General features: G+C 34.6%; 1 protein-coding gene across 3 annotated transcripts in view; it reads right to left on the bottom strand.

Moving 5' to 3' along the window:
• The window catches only part of ZPBP (zona pellucida binding protein), a 112720-nt gene that overhangs the window by 49059 nt on the left and 41979 nt on the right, over nucleotides 1–21682 (bottom strand). For all 3 annotated transcript variants that reach the window (XR_009696610.1, XM_061164842.1, XM_061164843.1), the window contains exon 6: nucleotides 9000–9076. Coding sequence is in view for 2 of the 3 variants with exons in the window: in XM_061164842.1 (XP_061020825.1) it covers nucleotides 9000–9076 (77 nt within the window). In the remaining variant the exon portion in view is untranslated. The remainder of the gene's footprint in view (nucleotides 1–8999; nucleotides 9077–21682) is intronic.

The raw sequence follows: 21682 nt of genomic DNA, 5'->3' as shown, positions 1-21682 counted from the left end.
AAATACAGAATAATGTAATACTATAAGGATGACACATAAGTCACTTTTTAAACCAGTACAAAAGTTAGAGAAAAAAGTATAAAAATAAAGGAAAAAAAGTATAAAAAAATGTAAGTATAAAAATCGATAATTATATGCACAATATAAAAGATGCAAATTGTGACATCAATAACATACCAGGTCAGGGATGAGTATAAGTGTAGACTTTTGTATGCAATTGAAGTTATCAGCTTAAAAGAGACTATTATAACTTAAATATTTATATATAAGCTTAATGGTAACCACAAAGAAAATATCTTTTTAAAAAAGAAAGGAATCAAAGTGTATCAATGCAAAAAAAAAAAAAAAAAGCATCAAATAACAAAGAAAGAGAGCAATACTAAAAGAAAGGAACAAAAGAACTATAAAACATACAGAAAATAATTAACAAAATGACAATAGTAGGCCCTTACCTATCAATAATAACCATAAATGTAAACTGATTAAACTCTCTAGTAAAAAAACATACCATAGCTTAATGGATAAAACAAGATGATCCAACTACATGCTGTCTACAAGAGATTAACTTTAGATTTAACTACACTTTACTGAGAGGCTGAAAGTGAAACATGGAAAACGATATCCTGCTTTAAATGCACTGGGTATTTATACACACCCAATTTGGGTGTATATAAACACCCAATGCATTTAAATAAATGTATAAAGCAATCACTGACAGATCTGAGCAAGAACAGACATCAATACTATAGTAATAGGAGACTTCAATACTCCAATTTGAATAATCAACAGAATATTCAGAGAGCAAATCACTAAGGAACCATCAGGCATGAACAACACACGGATCAAATGAATTTAACAGATACACAGAATGTTCCATAGAATGTTCCAAATGAACTTAAGATACATAGAATGCTCCAGAGAATGTTCCAATGTTAGCAGAAGAATATGTATTCTTCCCAAGTGCATACAGACATTCTACAGGATGGATCACAAAACATGTCATTATGAATATAAAAATACTAAATTCAAACGAAGTATGTCTTCCAACCACAATGAAATGAACCTACAAATCAATAACAGAAGGAAAATGAAACAATTTACAAATATGTAGAATTTAACACATTCTGGAACCACTGGGTCAAAGAAGGCAAATAAAATATTATGAGACAAATGTAAACAAAACACAAAATACTAAAATTTATAAGATGCAGCAAAAGCAATATTACAAGGTACATTAACGACAATAAAAGCCTACATTAGAAAAAAAGAAAAATATCAAATAAACAACCTAACTTTATATCTGAAGAAACCAGAAAAAGAAAAACAAACGAAACTCAGAAGAAATAAATAAAGAAAAGAAAAAAAATACTAGGGCAGAAAAAAACTAGAAAAGAGAAAAACAATAGAACAATGATGAAACCAAGAGCTGTTTTTTAAAAGATAATCTAAAAAGACAAACTATTATCAAGACTAACAATGAAAAAAAGAGAAAACACTTGAATAAATCAAATCAGAAATGAAAGGGGACACATTACAACTGATACCACAGAAAGAGAAAAGGTGGTAAAGGACTAATGTGAAAAACTATATGCCAATAAATTGAGTAAGTTAGAGTATATGGCAAGTTCCTATAAACATACAAAACACAGAGACTGAATTAAAAATTAAAAAACCAAAACAAGATAAACAGATCAATTACAAGAAGACTGAATCAGTTATCAAAAACCTACTAGCTAAAAAACTCCAGGACCAGATGTCTAATACATGAATTCTACCAAATATTTAAAGAATTAATACCAAAACTGCTTAAACTTCATTCAAAAAATGGAAGAGTGAACACTTCCAAAATCATTTTGTGAGACCAGTACCACTCTGACACCAAAAGCAAACAAAGACAACAAAATTAAAAATATATATATAATATTCCTGATTAACACACATCTAAGAATCCTCAACTAAACACTAGAAAATCAAATTCAACAACATATTAAAAGGATCATACACCATGACCAAGTGAGATATATCCCTCAGATGCAAGGATGTTTCAACATACACAAATCAGTCATTAACAGAATGAAAAATAGAAATCATATATTATCACAATAGATGTAGAAAAGCATGATTTCACATCCATTCATAATGAAATTTCTCAGTAAAGTAGGAATATTAGGAACTTACTCAAACACAACACTGCAATTAAGTTCATATAACAAAAATTCCACAGCTAGCATCATATTCAAAAGTGAAAAACTTAAAGTTTTTTCTCTAAGAGCAGGACAAAGAAAGGATACCCAGTTTGCCACTTTAATTTCAGAGTACTGAAATTCCTAAGGAGAACTATTAGAAAAGAAAGACAAATAAGAGGCATCTAAATCTGACAGGAAGAAGTAAAATCATCTCTGTTTGCAGATGACATGTTCATATATGCAAGAAACTCTAAGGACTCCACAAAAAAATCTTAGAATTAGCAAATTCAGTAAAAGCTGCATGATATAAAATTAACAGAAGAAAAGCTGCATTTCTATACAGAAGCAAGAAACTATCTAAAAAGGAAATCAAGAAAATAATAACACTTACATGAATACCAAGAAAAATATTTATAAGCAATATGAAGTACAAAAATGAGAGACTTGTACATCAAAAACTATAAAACACTGTTGAGATAATTTTTTAAAATAAATAAATGGAAAGACACCCTACATTCAGATGGAAGAATATTGTTAAAATGTCCAGGATATCTAAAGGGATCTAGATGTTCAATGCAAAGTTTCCAAATCCCAATGGCATTTCCCCTCCAAAAGAAAAAACAAACAAAAAAAATTCATCTAGAACTACAAAATACACCAAAGAGTCAAAGCAACTTTGAGTAAGATAAATAAAGCTGAAAGCATCACATTTCAAATTACTTTACAAAGCTACACTGACCAAAACAATATGATACTGGCATAAAAACAGACATACTGATCAATGAAACAGAATACAGTATTCAGAAATCAACTGGTCTTACACAGAGCGTGAGAGAGTCAAGAATGCACAATGTTGAAAGAGTAGTCTCTTCAATAAATGGTGTTGGGCAAATGATTTTCCAGATGAAGAACAAAAGTAGATCTTTATGTTACACCTTTCACAAAAATAAATTCAAAATATATTAAAGATTTAAATGTAAGGCATGAAACTAAAATATCTAAGAAAATATTGAGAAAAAAAGTTTGATATTGGGCTTAGCAATGACAACCTGGATATGATACCAAAACACAGGCGAAAAACAGACAAATGGGATTACATGAAACTAAAAAGGAACTAAAAAGGAACAAGAAGACAAGAAGGCAATCTATGGAATAGGAATGTAGCTGTAAACTTTGCATCAGATAAATGGTTACTTTCCAAAATATATAAGAAAGACATAAAAGCAGCAAAAAATAAATTAAAAAAATTATCTGAATTTTACAATAGGCAAAAGAACTGAATAGACATTTCTGTAAAAGAAGACTACAAACAGGCAACAGGTATACAGAACTAAGCACCAGGGAGATGGAATCAAAACTATAATGCACTGTTCACCTCACACTTGTCAGGACAATTATCAGAAAAACAAAAGACAAGGTGTAGGTAAGGATGTGTAAAAAAGGGAATCCTTACACTTCGTTGGCATAATATAAACTGATGCAGCCACTACAGAAAACAGAACAGAGATTTCCTAAAAAGTTAAAGACAAAATTACCATATGATCTAGCAATTCAATTTCTGGGTATATATCCAAAGAAATTGAAATCAGGAACATTGTCATATTCACTATTCACAGTAGCCAAGACATAGGAGCAAGTTAAAAGTCTATGACTGAACGGATATATAAAATATGTGCCATATACATACAATGGAATCTGGCATAGTCACAGAACACAAGAAATTCTAAGGACATAGCTGAACTCAACAACACCATGAACTCCATTGTTATAAATGACTTCTACAGACTGATTCATACATCAGGAGAATATACATTCGCCTCAAGCTCAAAGCAAACTTTCACCATGACAGATCACATTCTCCATTAGAGCACACACCTTGAATTTATAAGAACAGAAATCATACAATGTCTGCTTTCAGACCACAATGGAATTAATCTAGAAGTTAATTAGGAAATTAAACAACACACCTCTAACACATGGGTCAAAGAAGTTATCTCAAGGCAAATTTTCAAAAAGTGTTTTGAAAATTGTTAACTTTAACAAAATATTACTAATAACAAAATTTGTGAGATACTAAATAGCATTCATAGATTAAGAAATAGAGAAATAAGATTGCTTTCTGTTCTCAGTGCTGCAAAATTTAACTATTTCAAAGGTAAAGGAAAAAATATATCCTAGGTATAAAAGTAACCTGCCAGGATGCTTTTACAATGGAAATACTAGGTTACATATAAATAGATGATTTAAGCTGTCTTTTAGGAGGCTAAGTCAGTTAGCTACTCAGTGGTGTCTGACTCTTTGCAACCCCCTGGACTCTAGCCTGCCAGGCTCCTCTGCCCATGGAATTTTCCAGGCAAGAATACTGGAGTGGGTGGCAACTTCCTTCTCCAGGGGATTTTCCTGACCCAGGGGCTGAACCTAGGTCTCCTGCATTGCAGGTCGATTCTTTACCATCTGAGCCACCAGAAAGCCCTTCAGGAGGCTTAGTGAGTACTAATTTAAGAAATCATTCTCCTGTCAATGTCACACATAATAAATACTGACCTATGAAGTATGCATTACCTATGATTTTCATAGGGAACTGTCACAACCATCACACTGTAAATTATTTTATATCCTAAATATTTTAAAATATTAAATAAAGTGTTCAGGGTCATCGTGATTCCCAGGTGGCACTAGCGGTAAAGAATCTGCCTGCAACATACTGAGACCTGGGTTCAATCCCGGGCATGTGAAGATCTCCTAGAGAAGGGAATGGGTACCCACTCCAGTATTCTTGCCTGGAGAATTCCACAGACAGTGGAGCCTGGCAGGCTACAGTCCATGGGGTTGCAAAGAGTCGAACATGACTGAGTGACTAACACTTTCACTTTCAGGATCACTGAAGAGTAATCTGAAGTAGGAAAATCTGCCGTGTATTTACTGAGCATAAATAATGTTTAGTATAATGTAAAAGAGAAACTAAACTGCTGCTGGGAATTACAGCGTAATTTTCATCCTAAGCATAGATACAAGATGGCTGGGTACAGAGCAATATGAAAACAGTTAATAAACAGTATAGATCAAATTTATTACTTAGTATGAATAACAGTAACACGGAGATAATACTATCTGATTATCAGTTATAAATTAATTTGCAATAGCAAATAAGACCTTATAAATGGGAAAATCCAGTTTCCTAATATAATCAGTTAAAAATGCTAAATTTAAAAGCATTTCATAAAAATATTAATTCTACTAAATTCTTATTTATTATTTGATGTTATTTGATGAAGCACAGCCGAGAGAAGCTACCCCAAGCCCTAGGTCAGGGGCAGCGGCTGGGAGGAGCTCCCCACACCCGAGGTCAGGGGCAGCAGCTGCGCTTTGCTGGAGCAGCCATGAAGAGATACCCCACATCCAAGATAAAAGAAACCCAAGTAAAATGGTAGGCACTGAGAGAGGGCATCAGAGGGCAGACACACTAAAACCATAGTCACAGAGAACTAGCCAATCTGATCACAGGACCACAGTCTTGTCTAACTCAATGAAACTAAGCCATGCCGTGTGGGGCCACCCAAGACGGCCGGGTCATGGTGGAGAGGTCTGACAGAATGTGGTCCGCTGGAGAAGGGAATGGCAAACCACTTCACTATTTTTGCCTTGAGAACCCCATGAACAGTATGAAAAGGCAAAAAGATAGAATACTGAAAGACGAACTCCCCAGGTTGGTAGGTGCCCAATAGGCTACTAAAGATCAGTGGAGAAATAATTCCAGAAATAATAAATGGATGGAGCCAAAGCAAAAACAACACCAGTTGTGGATGTGACTGGTGATAGAAGCAAGGACCGATGCTGTAAAGAGCTATATTGCATAGGAACCTGGAATGTTAGGTCCATGAATCAAGGCAAACTGGAAGTGGTCAAACAGGAGATGACAACAGTGAACATCAACATTCTAGGAATCAGCGAACTAAGATGGACTGGAATGGGTGAATTTAACTCAGATGACCATTATATCTACTAATGTGGATAGGAATCCCTTAGAAGAAATGGAGTAGCCATCATGGTCAACAAAAGAGTCCAAAATGCAGTACTTGGATGCAATCTCAAAAATGAGAGAATGATCTCTCTTCATTTACAAGGCAAACCATTCAATATCACGGTAATCCAAGCCTGTGGCCCGAACAAAATGCTGAAGAAGCTAAGTTGAACGGTTCTATGAAGACCTACAAGACCTTCTAGAACTAACACCCAAAAAAGATGTCCTTTTCATTATAGGAGACTGGAATGCAAAACTAGGAAGTCAAGAAACACCTGTAGTAACAGGTAAATTTGGTCTTGGAGTACAGAATGAAGCAGGGCAAAGGCTAATAGAGTTCTGCCAAGAGAAAGCACTGGTCATAGCAAATGCCCTCTTCCAACAACACAAGAGAAAACTCTATATACATAGACATCACCAGATGGTTGACACCAAAATCAGACTGATTACATTCTTTGCAGCCAAAGATGGAGAAGCTCTATACAGTCAGCAAAAACAAGACTGGGAGCTGACTGTGGCTCAGATACTGAAATCCTTATTGCCAAATTCAGACTGAAATTGAAGAAAGTGGAGAAAACCACTACACCATTTAGGTATGACCTAAATCAAATCCCTTATGACTATACAGTGGAAGTGAGAAATAGATTTAAGGGACTAGATTTGATAGACAGAGTACCTGATGAACTATGGATGGAGGTTCGTGACACTGTACAGGAAACAGGAATCAAGACCATCCCCCAAGAAAAAGAAATGCAAAAAAGCAAAATGGCTGTCTGAGGAGGCCTTACAAATAGCTGTGAAAAGAGGGGAAGTGAAAAGCAAAGGCGAAAAGAAAAGACATACACATTTGAATGCAGAGTTGCAAAGAACAGCAAGGAGAGCTAAGAAAGCCTTCCTCAGCGATCAATGCAAAGAAATAGAGGGAAACAATAGAATGGTAATGACCAGAGATTTCTTCAAGATAATTAGAGATATCAAGGGAACATTTCAGGCAAAGATGGGGACAATAAAGGACAGAAATGGTAGGGACCTAACAGAAGCAGAAGATATTAAGAAAAGGTGGCAAGAATACACAGAAGAACTGTACAAAAAAGATCTTCATGACCCAGATAATCACAATGGTGTAATCACTCACCTAGAGCCAGACATCCTGCAATGTGAAGTCAAGTGGGCCTTAGGAAGCATCACTAAGAACAAAGCTAGTGGATGTGATGGAATTCCAGCTGAGCTCTTTCAAATCCTGAAAGATGATGCTGTGAAAGTGCTTCACTCAATATGCCAGCAAATTTGGAAAACGCAGCAGTGGCCACAAGACTGGAAAAGGTCAGTTTTCATTCCAATCCCAAAGAAAGGAAATGCCAAAGAATGCTCAAACTACTGCACAATTGCACTCATCTCATATGCTAGTAAAGGAATGCCTAAAATTCTCTAAGCCAGGCTTCAGCGATATGTGAACTGTGAACTTCCTGATGTTCAAGCTGGTTTTAGAAAAGGCAGAGGAACCAGAGAACAAATTGCCAACATCCACTGGATCATCAAAAAAGCAAGAGAGTTCCAGAAAAACATCTATTTCTGCTTTATTGACTATGCCAAAACCTTTGACTATGTGGATCATAATAAACTGTGGAAAATTCTGAAAGATAGGGAATACCAGACCACCACCAGACCTGCCTCTTGAGAAATCTGTATGCAGGTCAGGAAGCAACAGTTAGAACTGGACATGGAACAACACACTGGTTCCAAATAGGAAAAGGAGTACATCAAGGCTGTATATTGTCACCCTACTTATTTAACCTATATGCAGAGTACATCATGAGAAACGCTGGGGTGGAGGAAGCACAGGCTAGAACCAAGATGGCCGAGAGAAATATCAGTAACCTCAGATATGCAGACGACACCACCCTGATGGCAGAAAGTGAAGAACTAAAGAGCCTCTTCATGAAAGTGAAAGAGGAGACTGAAAAAGTTGGCTTAAAGCTCAACATTCAGAAAACTAAGATCATGGCATCCAGTCCCATCACTTCATGGCAAATAGATGAGGAGACAGTGGACACAGTGTCAGACTTTATTTTTGGGGGCTCCAAAATCACTGCAGATGGTGACTGCAGCCATGAAATTAAAAGACACTTGCTTCTTGGAAGGAAAGTTATGAACAACTTAGACAGCATATTGAAAAGCAGAGACATTACTGCCAACAAAGCTCTGTCAAGTCAAGTCTATGGTTTTTCAGGGGTCATGTATGGATGTGAGAGTTGGACTATAAAGAAAGCTCAGCGTCAAAAAATTGATGCTTTTGAACTGTGGTGTTGGAGAAGACTCTTCAGAGTCCCTTGGACTGCAAGGAGATCCAACCAGTCCATCCTAAAGGAGATCAGTCCTGGGTGTTCTTTGGAAGGACTGATGTTGAAGCTAAAACTCCAATACTTTGGCCACCTGATGTGAAGAGCTGACTCATTGGAAAAGACCCTGATGCTGGGAGGGATTGTGGGCAGGAGGAGAAGGGGACAACAGAGGATGAGATGGTTGGGTGGCATCACCAACTCAATGGACATGGGTTTGGGTGGACTCTGGGAGTTGGTGATGGACAGGGAGGCCTGGTGTGCTGCAAGTTCATGGGGTCACAAAGAGTTGGACATGACTGAGCGACTGAACTGAACTGATGAAGTTTTACTGTTATTGTTGAATTACCTAAGAATGTGTTTTGAGGGTAGTGGTGATGTGTTTTATAAATAGCTAAGATGCTTACTTACATACTGGGCATGTTTTCTTTTTTCTCACCTCACATAACATACCTTAGATAGTCTTTTGGAAGATTCACAACTATGGTCTGCACATGGCTTGGGTCCTTTTTCAGTGTCTAGAGATGAAACTGAGAAAATAAATTATATTTTATCATGGTTCTAAAGTACTATATCACAATATTTAAATTGGCTTTTGAAATATAAAACAGGCCATGTGTCTAATATTTCTATTCCAGTAAAAACTAAAGCAATTTTCCAAATGTTAAATCACTCTTTTTAAGTAAAAATCTAAGGTAATAATGTGTTTTATGTAAGTTAAGAAAACCTCAGCATTGCAGTAAACTTAAGAATTAATCAACCAATTTGATAGTATTTAGAAATTCATTTCATACAATTTTTGACAATGAAATTATTTTATCTTTTGTACCATATAATGTATGTATGTATTTATTTTACCTTTTGTACCATATATGTGGATATATGTATGTATAAATGTATTTATTCATTCAATAGTCTACTTAACTCTACCCATATAATACTGTGTATATCATCTGACTGACTCAATTCTTAATCTCTACAAAGAGATACATCATTATAATACTGGAAAATGAAAGAGGCTTAACTACAGTAGTAGCCATGGTAACTAAAAGGATGGACATGTTCATACCTGAGTGCATTCGTGTATCTATTTATTCAGTAGGTAGTTATCAAGAGACTATTACTTATTAAGAGTTATTCTAGGAGCCTCAAATATATAAGTGATCAAAATCTACAAACTCCCTGAATTTTGGAAATTACATTCTAATGCATAAAATTAGAATAAAGAATGATACATACAAACAATAAACAATAATCATTAGAGAAACATTTTATGTTGTAGGGTGATAAATACAAGAAAAGAAAGAGCAAGGAAGGAATTCTATAGGCTACAAAACTGCCCTCCAAGTGTGAGAGAGAAATTAAAACTTCCGTCAGTAAGACGAGCTGAGGGAGTTTGTGACTGCTAGACCTGGCAGCGAGAACCGCTCAGGAAAGTCCTACGGTGAAATGAGAAAGCACTGGACAGTGACGTGAAGCTGTGTGAAGAGAGACAAAGACCTCAACACAGGTAAGCTCATGGACAAGGGTCAAAGTCCATTACTGGATTCAGACTGGATTGTATTTATACAGCAATCTTATATATGTAATTTAAGAGTCCAATATACCTAACAAAAAGACAGTCTAAAAGCTAGTATTATTGTAACTTTGGTTTGTAACTCCACATTTGTTTTATATAATTTGAGAGACTAATTCATTTAACATAATTATTAATTTATATTTTGGGGCACACAATTTATAAAATAGTAATTCTATGTCATCAGCAACTGAAAAGAGTGGGACTACAGCTCTTAAAGGACATTTTTCACATATAGTATATATAGAAGCTAGGTTTGTGTAATTCACACTAGAGTGTTATAAAATTAGGAATGTTAAATGTAATTCCCACAGAACAAAGAAAAATCACTACAGAATATACACAAAAAGAAATGAGAAAGATTCACATTTAACTACAAAAAAATCAACTAGACAAAAAAGACTATAATGAAGGAAATGAAAAACAAAAGCAAAAACAAAGGATCAAAATGGCATAGGTAAATCCTGCATTATCAATAATCAATTTAAAAGTAAATGGGTTAAATTCTCAAATCAAATGATAAAGATTTAAGAATGAATAAAAAACATAATCCAATTAGATAATGTCTCACTTAAAGAGTTGCTATACTCATGAGAGAGAGAACAGACTTAAAATCAAGAAAGAGTATAAGAGACAAATAAAGATACTACATATTTATAAAAGATTTAACACAGCAAGAATACGTAACTATTATAAACACTTACATATAATATCAGACCATGAACATTTCTGAAGTAAAAATTAACAGAATTCAAAAGAGAAGTGCACGTCTACAGTAATATTTGGAGACTTCAATATCTCACAATAATGGACAGTAAGAGTCAGAAAGAAGATAACTTTGGAAATAGAGGTTATTAATAACACAGCAATAACCCAACACTGGATGACTGTAGTGGTGGATTCTAACAACAGTCAGAAGAAGAACTGATACCAGTCCTCTCAAACATTTCTAAAAAGTTGAAGAGGAGATAACACTTCTAAACTCATCTTTAAAGGCCAGCATTACCTGAACACAAAAGCCAGACAAAGACACAGTAAGAACAGAAAACTACAGATCATAATCCTAATTAACACTGATGCAAAACTCCTCAACAAAAGACTAACAAATCAAATTCAGGTGCTTATTAACAGGATTATATACCATTAGTAAGTTGGATTTATTGCTGGAATTCAAGAACAGGTCAATGTAAAAAATTAATCATTGTTATATACCACATGAAGAGTGAAGGGGGAAAACCCACAGGAACATCACATTTGATGCAGGAAAGGCATTTTACAAAGATCAATATAATTTCATGAAGAAAAAGGCTAAAAAAGACATAAATAGGAGGAAAATAACAGAGCATAATAAAACCATATATAAAAATCCATAGCAAACATCACACTGATAAGCAAAAGACTAAAAACTTTACCTCTACAATGAGGAACAAGCAAGAAGGTGCACATTTGCCATTATATCTCAAGACAGTAATGGAAGTTCTAGCCAGTGTATTGTAGCAAGAAAATGAAATAAGAAGTATCCAAATTGGAAAAGAAGTAGGAAAATTATTTCTATTCACAGATGATATGATCTCATATGTAGACATTTAAAGTTTCCAAAAATAAAACTGTAAGAATAAATAAATGCAGCAAAGTTGCACAATACAAAGTCAACATGCAAATCAGTTGCATTTCTATACACTACAGTGAATACCTTTTTGGTGCTATTACAAATGGAATCACTATTATATTTATAATAGCATCAAAAAGAATAAAATAAAATACTTAGGAATTAACTAAACCAAGGGGATGAAAGATTTATATCATGAAAACTGCAAAGCATTGTTAAAAGTGAAAGAAGATATAAGTAAATACAAATGCATCTGATGTTCATAGATTGGAAAATATAATACTGCTAAAATGTCAATACCAGACAAAATCTATAGACTCAGTGCAATCAATATCAAAATTCCAACTACATTTTTTGCAGAAACAGAAAAATCCAATTTAAAATTCATGTGGAATCACAGGGGATTTCATATAGCCAAAACTCCTGAAGAAGACTAAAGCTAGAAATCACAATTCCTGATTTTCATAGTTTACTACAAAGCTGCAGGAACCAAGACAGTGTGTTATTGGCATAAAGACAGAAATATATACTAATGGAATAGACAACACAGAAATAAGCTCTTACATAGTGGTCAAGTGATTTCTGAGAAGGTGTCGAGACTATTCAGTGGGGAAATGACAGTCTTTTAATAAATGGTGCTAGGAAAACTGGATATCCACATGCAAAAGAATGATTTTGGATCCTTACCTAATAGCCTATACACAAATTAACTCAAAATGGATTAACGGTCTAAATATAAGAGCTAAAACTATGAAGTTCTTAGAAGAAAACTTATGGCAAAAGCTTAACTGGACTTGGCAATGGTTTCTTTGATATGTTATCAAGGGTACAAGCAATAAAAGAAAAAACAGACAAAAATTTGAAAAAAGTATCATGTGCATCAAAACACAGTTTGTCAAAAGGCAACCTACAGAATGTGAGAAAATATTTGCAAATTGCATATCTGCTATGGGATAAAGATAAAGAATATTTGGAGAATTCCTAAAACTCAAAATCAAAAAACCAAACAATCAGATTTTAAAAATGGGCAATGAACGTGAATAGACATTCCCCCAAATAAGATGTACAAATGGCCCATAAGCTCAGAAAAAAATGTTTAACAAAACCAATTACTAGGGATATGCAAATCAAAACTATAATGAGACATTATCACATACCCATTAGGATGAATACTATGAAAACAAAAGAAAATAACAAGCTGGTGAAGATGTGGTGAACTGGAACTCTCATACACTGTTAGTGGGAATGTAAAATGTTGCAGCTACTGCAGAAAACAGTGCAGCAGTTCCTCAAGAAAAAAATTATTATTATGACCCAGGAAATACACCATTCAGTATATATCCAAAAAAAGAACTGAATGTGGGGTCTCAAAGAGATATGTATTGACCCATAAGCAGCATTATCCACAACTGTGAAAACAACCCAAGTGGCCGTCAGTGCATCCTTGGAGAAGCAAAATGTATATATACAGAACGAGATATTATTAGATCTGAAAGAGGAAGGAAATCCTGCCATATGTTACAGCATGGATGAAATCTGAGGACCCGATGCTAAGTAAAATAAGCCAGGAACAAAAAGAAAACTACTGTACGATTCCACTTACATGAGAATTTAGTTAAAATCACATAGATAAGATAGTAGAATGGTAGATGCTAGGGGATGCAGTTATATTAGCAGCTTATTGTGTAATAGAAATAGAATATCAGCTTTCCAAGCTGAAAGTGTTTTGGAAACAAATAATGAAAACAGATAGGCATGAATGAATTTAGTACAATTTAACTATATACCTGAAATGGTTAAGATTAATTTTATGTTATATGTATTGTACCACAATAAGAAAATGAAAAAATAAATAAATAAAAGAATTAAATCAGACTTCTCTTCGGAAACCACGCAAACAAGAAGAGAATAGTGTGAATGGTTTTAAACACAGTATTGAAAGGGGGGAGAAAAAGGCCACCAAACTAAAATACTGAATTCCATGAAATTATTCTTTAAAACTGAAGTTAAAAACAAAGACTTTCTCAGAAAAACAAAAATTGTCACCAGAAACCCAGCCTTGCAAGAAACATTAAAAGAAGTTCTTCATAAAGAAGAAAAGTAATATGTGCCTAAAACTCAGACCTTCCCTGGAGGTACATGGTTAAGACTCCATGCTTCCAACACAGGGAGCATGGGTTCAGTCTCTGCTCTGAGAAGATTTCACACGCCTTGGAGCACCACAGCCAGAGGCTGCAGGCCACAACTGCAGAAGCCATGCACCGACAGCCTGCGCTCTGCAGCATGGAAACCGCCACAGAGAAAAGCACCCCATTCTGAATTCTGCAACGAGAGGAGGCCTGTGCACAGCCGAGAGGACCCAACACAGCAGTGATAATCATAATAATAACGAACTAAAATAATTTTTTAAAAATAAATAAAATATAGGAAGCACATAAGAAAAGGAATAAAAGAAGGTAATATAAATATATTTTTCTTATTTTTAATTGATTTGACAATAGCTTGTTCAAAATAATAATGTAAACAATGTACTAACTGACTAAAATTTATGGATGAGTAAAACAAATTACTACATTTTTATAAGGGAAGAGAGGACAAACTTTGCAAAGTGACTGTGGTGGTGGTTTAGTCACTAAGTCATGTCTGACTCCTGCGACCCCATGGACAGTAGTCTGCCAGGCTCCTCTCTCCATGGGATTCTCGAGGTAAGAATACTGAAGTGGGTTGCCATTTCCTTCTCCAGGGGATTTTCCTGACCCAGGAATTGAACCCAGGTCTGCTGCACTGCAGGCAGATTCTTTACCAACTGAGCTACAAGGGAAGCCTTAAAAGTTATTGTATTACCCATGAAATGGTACAGCATTATTTGAAAGTAGACTTGTATTAGTTGTAAAAGTTTACAGCAAACTATAGGGCAACCACCTACAGTAAAAATAAATTATAATTGATATGCTAAGAGAAACAAATGGAATCATATAAATGCTTAATCAAAACGAGAAAAGGCAGAAAAAGACAAAAAAGAAACAAATGGGCAACAAATACAGAACAGTAATGAATGTGGTAAATGTTAATCCCACTCCATCAATAAATATTTTTAAGTCAATGGTTTAAAATCACCAATCACAGACTGTCAGAATGAATTTTTTAAAGACCTAATTATATCTTGTCTACAAGAGACCTGCTTTATACACAGAGACAATGATAGACTAAAAGTAAAGAGGTGTAGAAAAATATATCATGCTAACACAAATCAAAAGAAAGCTGGAACAGCAATATTTACTTTTGACAAAAGAGACATCAGGGATAGAAAAATTATCACAGAAATATGTCATTATATAACGGTAAAGGAGTCAATTTTCCAAGAAGACATAACAGGCTTTAATGTATATGAGCCTAAAACACATTGTGTATATTCATGAGATAAAAACTGATAGAACTATAAGGAGAAAGAACAACCCACAAATATGCATAGAAACATCAATATGTATCAGTAACTGACAACTCTAAAAAGCAAAAAAAATCAGTAAGGACACAGTTGACCTGAAGAGCACAATCAATCAACTGGACCCAACTGATAATTACAGAATATTCCATCCAGCTATAAAAGTTCTTCTTAAGCTCACATGGAACATTCACCATGGCATACCACATTCTGGGCCTTTAAAGATACTTTGAAGATTTTTTAAAAGTAGAAATTATATAATGTATGCTCTCAGACTATAATGAATTAAACTAGAAATCCAACAGAAAGATACCTGGAATGTCCCAAAACAAATGGACATTAAATAACAGACTACTATGTAACACACAAGTAAAGACATCTCAAGAGAAATTTGAAAATATTTTGAAGTAAATGAAAGCGAAAATACCACTTACCAAAATTTTCAGGATTCAGTAAAAGCAGTGTTTAGAGAAAAACTTAGTGCCAAATAAAAAATTAGAAAAGAAGAAAAACAAAATCAATACTTAAAGCTTCTACTTTTAGGAAAATAAAAAAGGACAACTTCAACAGGAGAAAACAGAAGAAGGAAAATATAAAAATTAGAATAGAAATGAATAAAACTAAAAATAAGAAATGAGCAGAGAAAATAAATGAAATCAAAACGAGCTGAAGAAAGAACAGAGATGAGATTTAAATAAAATAGAGCATAGAAAAAAAAAGAAAATGAAAATTGGTTCTTTGAAAAGATCAACAAAATTGACAAACACCTAGACAAAGAAAAAACAAGAAATGAAAGTAGAAGACATTATTATCTACCTTTCATAAATAAAAAAGGATTGTAAGAATATTATGCACATTTGTATGCCAAAAATTATTAAGAGATAACCTAGATGAAACAGATGAAAATATAAATTATCTAAACTGACTCAAGAAGAAACAAAATATGAGCAGTCATATAACAAAGAGATCAAATCAGTAACTGATGATCTTCCAATAAAGAACATCCTGGACCCAATCACTGGAGTGGTGGGACATGATTAATTAATTAAACCAAGATACAAGATTCATTAAAAATAAATAAATAAATTTCTATACACTAGTGATGAGCAATGTAAAAAAGAAAATTATTGCACTTGAATAGCTTCAAAGCAATAAACACACATAGCAATAACTTTATCAAAAGGGGCAGGATTTATACACTGAACAGTATAAAGCATCGCTGATAGAAATTAAAGAAGTCTGCTATGGTTTAAACATTTTATGTCCTCTCCCATTCACTTGTTAAAAATCCTAATGTACATCATGATGGTATTAAGAGACAGAGTTTGTAGGAGGTGCTTAAGTCATAAGAATAGAGCCTCAATGAAATCATTAGATGTTCTAATATGTGAGGACATAATGAAAATCTGTAACTCTCAAGAGGGTTCCTGCCAAACATGGTGGCACTGTGACCTCAGAATTACAGCTTCCAGAAATGTGAAAAATAAATTTCCATTGTTTATAAGCTACCTGGTTTATGGTATTTGTTACAGCAGCCCAACAGACTAAGACAAAGTTCTAAACAAATGCAAAGATATCCTGTGTTCATGGACTCAAAGACAATATTGTTATGCAAGTAATACTGCTCAAAGACATCTATAGAGTCAATATCTATCACGATGCCTACCAAAATCCCTATCTCAACCCAATGGCCTTGTTTGGCAGGAATGGAAAAGAAAGTGTGAAAAAATATATGGAACTGCAACTGACTTCAAATAGCCAAAACACTGTTGAAAAGGAAAGACAAAATGTAAGGACTGCCACGTCCCAATTTCAAATATTACTACAACAAAGCCTCTATCAAAATGTTATGATTAAAAGAGTGTGGTACTGGCACAAGGACAGGCAGAGTCCAGAAATAAACCCACATATCTGTGGCTAAATAACTTTCAACAAGGGTACCATGACAATTTAATGAGAAAAAAAGTCTCTTCAAAATTGGTATTGGGACAACTGTACATCCACATTCAAATGTATGAGGTTGGACCTATATTTCACAGCATATACAAAAATTAACTCAAAATGAATCTGAAGCAAACTTCAAAATTCTTTGAAAGAAACAAATTGAGTACACATAAAGCAAAATGAACTCAAATAAAAAACCTAATATACCTCAAAGAACTAAAGAAAAAGAAAATCTCACTAAGGCCAACATTATTAAAAGAAAGGAGATGATAGATTAGAGCAGAAATAAATGAAATAGAGATAGAAAAATAGATATGATTAACAAAACCAAAACTTGGTTTTTGAAAAGATTAGCAAAACTGACAATGTTTAGCTAGAATAAGAAATAAAGGAGGACCCAATTAAGTGAAATTATAAATTAAAGAGGAGACATTACTCCGATACCATAGAAATACAAAGGAGCCGAAGAGACTTCTATGAGTAACTACACACTTAAAACTGAACAACTTAGAAGAAACTGGTAAATTCCCAGAAACTGAAATCTACCAAGACTGAATCATAAATAAACAGAAAATTTTTGACAGATCAATAGTAATTAGAGATAGAATCAGTAACCAAACCCCCCACCCCACCCCAAAACTCCAGAACCAGATGGCTTCACTGGGGAATTGCATCAAATATTTGAAAAACTAATGTTAATCTTTACCAAACTTCCAAAAATTGAAGAGGAGGTCACATGCTTAAATGATTTTACAAGGCCTGATACCAAATCCAGATAAGCACACTAACAGAAAAAAAAAAAACCTACAGACCAATATTCACGATGAATATAGATGGAAAAATTCTCAACAAAATAGTACCAAGCCAAAATGAATAGCAGGTTAAAAGCATCAAATAACATGAGCAAGTGCAATTCATCTCTGAGATGCAAGAAGTTTCAACATGTGTAAATAAATAAATGTGATTCATTACATTAACAGAATGAAAAAATTAAAATATGGTCATCTCAATATATGCAAGAATGTATCTGACGAAATCCAACATCTATTCAAAATAAAAAAAAATCTCAAAATTGGATACAGAAGGAATATACCTCAACATAATAATGGCCACGTATAGCAAGTCCACAGCTAACATCATGCTCAACATGAAAGGTTGAAAGATTTTCTTCAAAAACCAAGAATAGGAACAAGAAAAGGATGCCCATTGTCATTATCCCTATAATAACAGAACTGGAAGTCCTAGCTAGTTCAGTTCAGTTCAGGTCAGTCGCTCAGTCGTGTCCAACTCTTTGCGACCCCATGAATCACAGCACGCCGGGCCTCCCTGTCCATCACCAACTCCTAGTTAGGCACGGCAAATAAAAGACACCTGAATCAAACAAGAAGTGAAACTGGCTTTGTCTGCATATGACTAAAGACTGCACCAAAAACTGTTATACTTTTTAAGAGAATTTGGGGAGAAGAAAATGGCAACCCAGTATGGCAACCCACTCCAGTAGTCTTGCCTGGAAAAGTCCATGGACAGAGGAGCATAGCGGGCTGCAGTCCATGGGGTTACATGACTGAGCACACATGCATGAGGAGGGTGGAGGGAGAATAAAATTTAAAAAGAATCTGTATACATTTCAGGATGTAAAATTAATACCCAAAATTTGTATAATTTCTATTTAATAACAAATTATCTGAAAAGAAATAAAGAAAACAATCCTATTTACAATAACATAAAAAAAAATGTAGGATTAAATTTAAACAAGGAGGCAAAAGATCCATGCAATGGAAACTGTAAGACAATGACGAAGGACACTGAAGAAGACACAAATAAGTAAGGCTATCTTACGTTCATAAATTGAATGGAATTAATATTGTTAGTACAGCGATACAACTCAAAGCAATCTATGGATTCAATGCAATCTCTACAAAAATTCCAATGTATTTTTTAACAGAAATAGAAAAAAATTCTGAAATTTGTATAGAATCACAAAACACCCCAAATAACTAATGCAGTCCTAAGAAACACAAAGCTGGAAGTATCACACTTCTAATTTCAAATTATACTACAAAGGTGTAGTTGTCAAAACAATATGGTAGTGGCATAAAAACGGACACACAGTCCCATGGAACAGAACTGACGGTTCAGGAAATAAACCTATGCATGTAAGGTCAACTAATATTTGACAAGAAAGTCAAGAACACTTAGCTGAGAACAGGTACTCTACACAACAAACAATACTGGAAAAACTGGATATTCACATGCAAAAGAATGAAACTATACTCCTATCTTATACCACTCACAATAATTAGCTCAAAAAGGATTAAAGACTTAAATGTAAACCTAAACCATAAAACTCCTAGGAGAAAACACAGGGGAAAAGTTCCTCAACAGTGGTGTTAGAAATGACTTTATGAATATGACAACAAATCAAAGCAATGAAAAAAATACACAAATGAGACTACATACAACTAAAAAAGGCTTCTTCAGAGCAAAAGAAACAATCAACAAACTGAAAAAATAACCTAGAGAATTGTATAAAATATCTGATAATCCCATACATTTGGTAAGACAAGAATATTCAAAATATATAGGAAACTCATACATTTCAAAAGCAAATAATAATAATAATAATGATAACCCAATTAAAAATTGAAAACAACCTGAACAATTTTTTCTAAGAAGGGATTCAAATGGCCAACAGCTAAGTGAAAAGGTGCTCAAAATCACAAATCATCAGGGAAATGAAAGTCAAAGCCATGACAGATTACCCAAACCTGTTAGAATGATTATTATCTAAGAGATAAGTGTTGGCAAGGATGTGGAGAAAAGGGAATTCTTGTACACCATTAGTGGGAATATAAATTTGTATAATTACTAAGGAAAATAGTAAGGAGGGTCTTCAAAAATTTAAAAAAAAAAAAAAAAGAACTACCATATGATCCAGAAATTCCAGTTCTGGATATAATCTGATACATGTCTGAAGGAAATGAAATCACTATCTTGTAGCTATCTGTACTCTCCTGTTCACTGCAGCATTGTTTACCACACTTAAGGCAGAGAAACCACCTGGGAGCACATCAACAGATGAATGGATAAACAAAATGTGGTGCACACATAAAACAGGAATGTTATTCAATCATGAAAAATGAAGGACTTTCTGTCATGTGTAACAACATAGATAAAACTTAACGGCATTTGTGAAACAAGTCAGACAGAGAAAGACAAATCCTATACGATTTCACACGTAGAACCTGCAAAAAACTGAACTTAGAAAAAGAGAACACATGGTGATTGCCAGGGGCGGAGGATGAGGGAAACGAATGGAAGAGGACAAAGAATGCAAACAAGTTCAGGGATGTGATGTAAAGTACCCTACCCCCACCTTTTTGGCACAAGGGACCAGTTTTGTGGAAGACAATTCTTCCACAGATGCAGGTGAGGATGGTTCCGGTGGTAATGTGAGGGATGGAGAGCAGCTGATGAAGCTTCCTCACTCACCCACCACTCACTTTCTGCTGTGTAGACTGTCTCCTAACAAGCCAAGGGGTTTGGGGTGGGGAACCCCTGACACAGAGCACAGTGATTAGAGTTAATAACAGTGGTGGTTTAGTCGCTAAGTCCTGTCCTTCTCTTGCAACTCCATGGACTATAGAACGACAGGCTCCTCTGTCCATGGGCTTTCCCAGGCAAGAATACCAGAGTGGATTGCCATTTCCTTCTCCAAGGTATCTTCTCAACCCAGGGATGGAACCTGAGTCTCCTGAACTGCAGGCAGATTCTTTACCAACTGAGCCACCAGGGAATAATACTGTATTGTATATTTGAATGTTGCTAAAAGAGTAGATTTTTAAAGTTCATTACTGCAGAAATAAATAAATGGTAACTATGTGTGATGATCAATGTGCTTAACCTTATTATAGTATATATTATAGTAAGCATTTTGCAATGTATACATACATCAAATCCTCTAAACTTACATATTGTTATGTCAATTATAAATCAATAAAAATAAGGAAAAATTGAAAATTTTTATTGTTATTCTTTAATTCAAAGGACCTGAATAGACTTTTTTCCAAAAAAGATATACAAATGTATTTCCATAAGCACATGAAAAGATGCTCAACATCATTATTCATAAGAGAAATGCAAATCAAGCCCGCTGTGAACACCATCTGTTTTCTCTAATGGGTTCAAGCCCACTTTCTGGTTTTCCAAAAGCTATTAGGGGACTTACAAGATGGTGGAGGAATAAGACATGAAGATCACCTGCCCACGAACACATCAAAAATACCTCTGGAACAGCTCCTACAGAACACCTATTAAGTGCTGGCAGAAGACCCTAGACTTCCAAAAAGGCAAGCTAACCTCCACAGGAGGAAGAAGGGCAAAAGATGTAAGAAAAAAAAAGAGAAAGAGAGACATAAGAGCCTGGGATGGGATCTGCATCTTGGGAAGGCAGCTGTGAAGGGGGAAAAATTTCCGCACACTCAGGAGCCCCTCTCAAGCAGAGAAAGCGGGGAGCTCTGCACCCTCAGAGCGGAGAACAGCAGCATGTGCTCAGGAAGTCAGTG

The sequence above is a fragment of the Dama dama genome, chromosome 18 (genome assembly GCF_033118175.1).
Source record: "Dama dama isolate Ldn47 chromosome 18, ASM3311817v1, whole genome shotgun sequence".
Lineage (NCBI taxonomy): Eukaryota > Metazoa > Chordata > Mammalia > Artiodactyla > Cervidae > Dama > Dama dama.
Note: the sequence above shows the minus strand (reverse complement) of the source record. Positions and strands in the feature narration are given on the sequence as shown.